Genomic DNA, 5,710 nt, shown 5'->3' with positions numbered 1-5,710 from the left:
GCTCCAGCAGGTCCCCTCTGTGCTGCTCGCAGGGAGACAACCCTGCAGCCCTGCCCTCCCCATGCCAGATGGGCTCCTGGTGCCCTGAGTACCCTGGGGACAGCATAGTCAGGGACAGGGAGGGTCCTGGGGGAGAGGGAATTTCCTGTGGTGCAGCCGCTCTTTGTCTGGGTTGGGACTGCCAGAGGTAGCCACAATCCCTGTGCCCCGAGTCAGAGCAGGGCTGACCAGGGGCTGCCCCAGCTCTGGCTGCCTCTGCTGAGCACCAGCACCCTGGGCTCATGACCAGCTCATGGGGAGGCATTGCTGGACCCTGGGGCTCGGTGCTGGCCTGCTCCCATTGTTCTGTGGTATGGATGTCTGGGAAGAGCAAAAATCTTGGTCTTGAGTGGTGGATCTCAGCTGTCAGAAGAAGAGTCAGGGCACAAAAGCAGGAGAGCAAGGGGGTATTTTAGGGGCCTGGAACACTTACGGGAAGAAAAAATGCCAAAAATAAGTTGGGCAATTGTGGAGCTTGGCATTATTCCAGCCCCATCACTGGGAGCTGCAGGTGATCCTGAATGCCCTTGCCCCAGTGCCCAGCTCTCCCTTCTCCTTAGGCACTGCAGCCACTCAGCCTGGTCTGGGGACAGGGGCGTCTGTGCTGTTGGGTTTCAGGCTCAGAGCTGGGAGGTGTCCCCGCTTTGTGCCTGGGGACAAGCCCTGCTGCATCTGGGGTGGAGGGGCTGGGTGTGGAGCGGGGAGGGATGTGCGGAGAGAGGCGCAGGCAGGATCCAGCCGTGACCGCAGGGTCGGATTTGCATGCAGGGGACGTGTCCTGGGCGGGCAGGGGCTTAAAAGGGAGTCAGGGTCCACGGCACAGCCCCATCATTCCGGGGACACTGAGCTGGTGGGATTGAACCATGGCCTGGGTCCCTCTTCTCCTCGTGGTGCTCGCCCACAGCTCAGGTGCCATGGCCAGACTCACTGTGCCTGGATGGGGCCTTTGGGCACAGGGGCCCTGTCCTGCTGCCCAGGCAGGTCTGTGCCCCTGGGACACTGACTGACCCCCATCTTCTCCCCTCTCTCCTCTCCCTCTCCAGGTTCCCTGGTCCAGGCAGCGATGACTCAGCCATCCTCGGTGTCAGCCAACGTGGGAGAGACGGTCAAGATCACCTGCTCTGGGGAAAGCGGCAGCTACTATGGCTGGTATCAGCAGAAGGTCCCTGGCAGTGGCCCTGTCACTGTGATCTATGAAAACACCAAGAGACCCGAGGGCATCCCTTCGCGATTCTCCGGGTCCAGATCCGGCTCCACGGCCACATTAACCATCACTGGGGTCCTGGCCGAGGACGAGGCTGTCTATTTCTGTGGTAGCGCTGACAGCAGCAGTGGTGGCTATGTTGTATAGAGACAACAAGAAGTAGGAAGTGAGGATTCCAAAGATTTCCAGACTCCAAAACTAAAGAAAAGAGTTCAGCCCTCCTCCCTCCTGGCTGGCTATGGGGCAGGTCCCTGTCTCCTCTGTACAGAAATGGCTGCAAATGTCCTTCTTTCATTATCCCACAGAACTGGAGATTGACTTGCTCTCCCCCATGTCTGAAGGTCATTGTCCTTATCCCTACAAAGATCAGTGTGGCTTCATTCCCAAACTCATCACTTCTTGCTACTGATGACCATGTCCTCCTCCTGCTGCCTCTGTGCTGGGATGCCTTGGGCTGTGTCACTGTGATCTATGGCAGCAGCAACAGACCCTCAGGCATCCCTTCACAGTTCTCTGGATCCATATCCGGCTCCTCGGCCACGTTAACCATCACTGGGGTCCAGGCCGAGGACGAGGCTGTCTATTTCTGTGGCAACTGGGACAGCAGCAGTGCTGATGGGGGTGAGAAGCCAGTGAGTAATGGGGAAGTGAGGCACAGAACCCAGTGTCAACAGAGGAAGGTTTTGAGCCATTTTTCCTCATGGCTAAACAAAGCTGTGACAGTGGATTTGAGGCAGGTCCCTGTCCCCTGCCCGAGGACATGACCGTGCACGACAAGACACAGGAGGTGCCTCTCTCCCCTCTTTCCCCTGTCCCTATAATAGGAATGGCACTGCCTCATCCCCAGCCCTGTTACCTTTTGCTTCACTACCCCTCTTGCTGCTCTGCTGCTTAAGCTGCCGCTGCTGCATTGCTCTGGGCCAGCCTGGGCTCTGATTCCCCCAAGTTTCTGTAGCCATGACCGGGTCCCTCTCCCTCATTGGACCATTGGGCACAGGAGCCCTGTGGCACTGCCTGGGCAGGGATGTGCTCCTGGGGCAATGGCTCACCCCCATCTTATTGCCTTTCCCTCTCCAGGCTCCCTGGTCCAGTCAGTCGTCCTCGGTGCCAGCCAACCTGGGACAAACTGTCTGGGTTATGTGCTCTGGGAGCAGCAATGAGTATGGCTGGTTCCAGCAGAAGGTCCCTGGCAGTGCCCCTGTCACTGTGATCTACTGGAATGACAGGAGTCCCTCGGACATCCCTTCGCAATTCTCGGGTTTTGTGTCTGCCTCCAGAGGATCACTGGTGTTCAAGCTGAGGAAGAGGTTGTCTATTACTGTGGTAGCTTTGACAGCAGCAGTGCTGATCTCATGGTGACACCGAGCCAGAGGCAAGCGAGATTTTGAGTGTCAAAAAGGCTGGTTTTGGTGCCTCATTCCACTCCGCCGGGCATGACCACCTCTCCAGCTTGGGACTTTTCCTTTCCTTTCCTGGATGTCTTCCCTTTGTGTTCCATGTCTCAGGGCTGTGACTCTGAGCATGATGTGGCACTGGAGCAGGTTTTCCAGAGAACTTGTGGATGGCCCATGCCTGGAAGTATTCAAGGCAAAGTTGAATGAGGCTTTGAGCAACCTGGTCTAGTGAAAGGTGTCCCTGCCCATTGCAGGGGTGTTGAACCAGATGGTCTTTAATGTCCCTTCCAGCTCACACCATTCTATGATTCTATGACTGTGTCCCCAGTGATTGGGCCCTGGTGCTGCAGAAGCCCTTGCCTGCGCTCATCCCCACTGCCCAATATCCATGTGAGGGGCAGAGGAGCCTGGGACAGTGTTAGGAGCTGCAGCCCGTGGAGCTGCCCAAGAACACCTTTGCCACATATCTGCTCCACAGCCTGAGTCCTGCCCAGGGCCCAGCAGCATTGCAGCCACCCTGGCAGCTCAGCCAGCGTGTGGGCATTTGCCAGAACATGGGAGTCTGGGGTACTCTGGCTGGGCATGGAGAGCTTCTGCTGCAGCCCATGGCTCTCATATGGCTCTGGCTTAGCTGTCCCCAGTGTCCATGTCTCTGCAGCAAAACACCTTGTCCTGCTCCGGGAGTAGCAACAATGCTTATGGCTGGTTCCAGCAGAAGGTCCCTGGCAGTGGCCCTGTCACTGTGATCTACAGCAGCACCAACAGACCCTCGGGCATCCCTTCGCGATTCTCCGGATCCACATCCGGCTCCTCGAACACGTTAACCATCACTGGGGTCCAGGCCGAGGACGAGGCTGTCTATCACTGTGGTGGTGAGGACAGCAGCAGTGATGCTGCCACGGTGACATGCAGCAATGGGGAAGTGATGCAAAAACCTCCTGCTATTGCAGACATCAGGCAGGAGTCTCGGCTGTGCCTGCTTGATGGGGAATTAGGTCCCCACCATGGGCCTGCCCTTGCTGCCCTGCCCTGAATGTGGCTGTGCCTGGTGTCCCAGCCTGGCGTCCCCTTAGAGCCCCAGGTCTGTGCCTGTTCCCTGGCATTTTGGGAGGGGATATATAGCACTTGGGAACACACTCATCTCCATGGCCACATTACCCATGGCTGGCAGAGGAGGAGGAGAAGCAGGAGGAGGCTCTCACTCTTCTGGCTGGAACACCAGTGGTGCTCAGGGCCATGGTAACTCCCAGCATGGGAAAAGAAAGACACAAGCCCACTGTTGCTCCAGTGGGGCACTCTCAGGTGCTGCTTGCTGCTGCCCAGACACAATGTGGAGCAGCATCTGTGCCTTTGTAGCAGTTCCTGCCATGGGACATGTGCTCTGCTCCAGCAGGTCCCCTCTGTGCTGCTCGCAGGGAGACAACCCTGCAGCCCTGCCCTCCCCATGCCAGATGGGCTCCTGGTGCCCTGAGTACCCTGGGGACAGCATAGTCAGGGACAGGGAGGGTCCTGGGGGAGAGGGAATTTCCTGTGGTGCAGCCGCTCTTTGTCTGGGTTGGGACTGCCAGAGGTAGCCACAATCCCTGTGCCCCGAGTCAGAGCAGGGCTGACCAGGGGCTGCCCCAGCTCTGGCTGCCTCTGCTGAGCACCAGCACCCTGGGCTCATGACCAGCTCATGGGGAGGCATTGCTGGACCCTGGGGCTCGGTGCTGGCCTGCTCCCATTGTTCTGTGGTATGGATGTCTGGGAAGAGCAAAAATCTTGGTCTTGAGTGGTGGATCTCAGCTGTCAGAAGAAGAGTCAGGGCACAAAAGCAGGAGAGCAAGGGGGTATTTTAGGGGCCTGGAACAGTCATGGGAGGAAAAAATGCCAAAAATAAGTTGGGCAATTGTGGAGCTTGGCATTATTCCAGCCCCATCACTGGGAGCTGCAGGTGATCCTGAATGCCCTTGCCCCAGTGCCCAGCTCTCCCTTCTCCTTAGGCACTGCAGCCACTCAGCCTGGTCTGGGGACAGGGGCGTCTGTGCTGTTGGGTTTCAGGCTCAGAGCTGGGAGGTGTCCCCGCTTTGTGCCTGGGGACAAGCCCTGCTGCATCTGGGGTGGAGGGGCTGGGTGTGGAGCGGGGAGGGATGTGCGGAGAGAGGCGCAGGCAGGATCCAGCCGTGACCGCAGGGTCGGATTTGCATGCAGGGGACGTGTCCTGGGCGGGCAGGGGCTTAAAAGGGAGTCAGGGTCCACGGCACAGCCCCATCATTCCGGGGACACTGAGCTGGTGGGATTGAACCATGGCCTGGGTCCCTCTTCTCCTCGTGGTGCTCGCCCACAGCTCAGGTGCCATGGCCAGACTCACTGTGCCTGGATGGGGCCTTTGGGCACAGAGGCCCCATCCTGCTGCCCAGGCAGGTCTGTGCCCCTGGGACACTGACTGATCCCCGTCTTCTCCCCTCTCTCCTCTCCCTCTCCAGGTTCCCTGGTCCAGGCAGCGGTTACTCAGCAGCCGTCCGAGCTGTCAGCCAACGTGGGAGAGACGGTCAAGATCACCTGCTCTGGTAGCAGCTACAGCTATAGCTGGCATCAGCAGAAGGTCCCTGGCAGTGCCCCTGTCGCTGTGATCTACTACAATGACAAGAGACCCGAGGGCATCCCTTCGCGATTCTCCGGATCCAAGTCCGGCTCCACGGGCACTTTAACCATCACTGGGGTCCAGGCCGAGGACGAGGGTGACTATTACTGTGGTAGCTATGACAGCAGCAGTACTGCTGCACAGTGACACAGAGCAATGGGGAAGTGGTACAAAAACCTCCTGCCTCAGCCATCCCTGGGAGCCCCAGGACTGTGCCCATCCCCTGTCATTTGAGGAAGTTATGACCTCACAGCAGCGCTGTCATGTCCCATGTATGTCTCATCTGCCTGCAGGCAGATTTGTCCTTTCACTGTTCCCTTGACCACAGAGGGCCATGCTCCAGGTCACTGGCTGCCTCCCATCTTCTTTTCTCCATCCTCTCCCTCTCCAGGTTCCCTGGTCCAGGCAGTGCTCTGTCAGCTCTACTTGGTGATGGGACAAGCCATCAAA

The 5,710-nt window shown here is 58.3% G+C and overlaps 1 protein-coding gene and 1 gene segment (V, D, J or C); both read left to right on the top strand.

Moving 5' to 3' along the window:
- Window positions 1-873: 873 nt before the first annotated feature.
- Window positions 874-2,631, top strand: LOC138119452 (immunoglobulin lambda-1 light chain-like). Its single transcript, XM_069031342.1, has 4 exons — window positions 874-948; window positions 1,083-1,384; window positions 1,585-1,875; window positions 2,521-2,631. The coding sequence occupies exons 1-4, from the start codon at window positions 903-905 to the stop codon at window positions 2,629-2,631; spliced, it is 750 nt and encodes a 249-aa protein (XP_068887443.1). The 5' UTR covers window positions 874-902.
- A 2,261-nt stretch (window positions 2,632-4,892) lies between these two features.
- LOC138119451 (Ig lambda chain V-1 region-like) lies at window positions 4,893-5,407 on the top strand. The segment is given in 2 exon segments: window positions 4,893-4,968; window positions 5,103-5,407. Coding segments are annotated over 2 exon segments (351 nt in total).
- The last annotated feature ends 303 nt before the right edge of the window (window positions 5,408-5,710 follow it).

This window comes from Aphelocoma coerulescens, chromosome 15, assembly GCF_041296385.1.
Source record: "Aphelocoma coerulescens isolate FSJ_1873_10779 chromosome 15, UR_Acoe_1.0, whole genome shotgun sequence".
NCBI classification, from domain to species: domain Eukaryota; kingdom Metazoa; phylum Chordata; class Aves; order Passeriformes; family Corvidae; genus Aphelocoma; species Aphelocoma coerulescens.
The sequence above is the reverse complement of the archived record's forward strand: the minus strand, read 5'-3'. Positions and strand labels throughout refer to the sequence as shown.

Excerpts from the sequence above, each read along its gene's own strand:
- LOC138119452 (XM_069031342.1), top strand. The coding sequence starts at position 903 with ATGGCCTGGGTCCCTCTTCTCCTCGTGGTGCTCGCCCACAGCTCAG. Across the intron at positions 949-1,082 it reads GGTGCTCGCCCACAGCTCAG|GTTCCCTGGTCCAGGCAGCG; the intron begins GTGCCATGGCCA and ends CTCCCTCTCCAG. Across the intron at positions 1,876-2,520 it reads CTGATGGGGGTGAGAAGCCA|AGGATCACTGGTGTTCAAGC; the intron begins GTGAGTAATGGG and ends GTCTGCCTCCAG.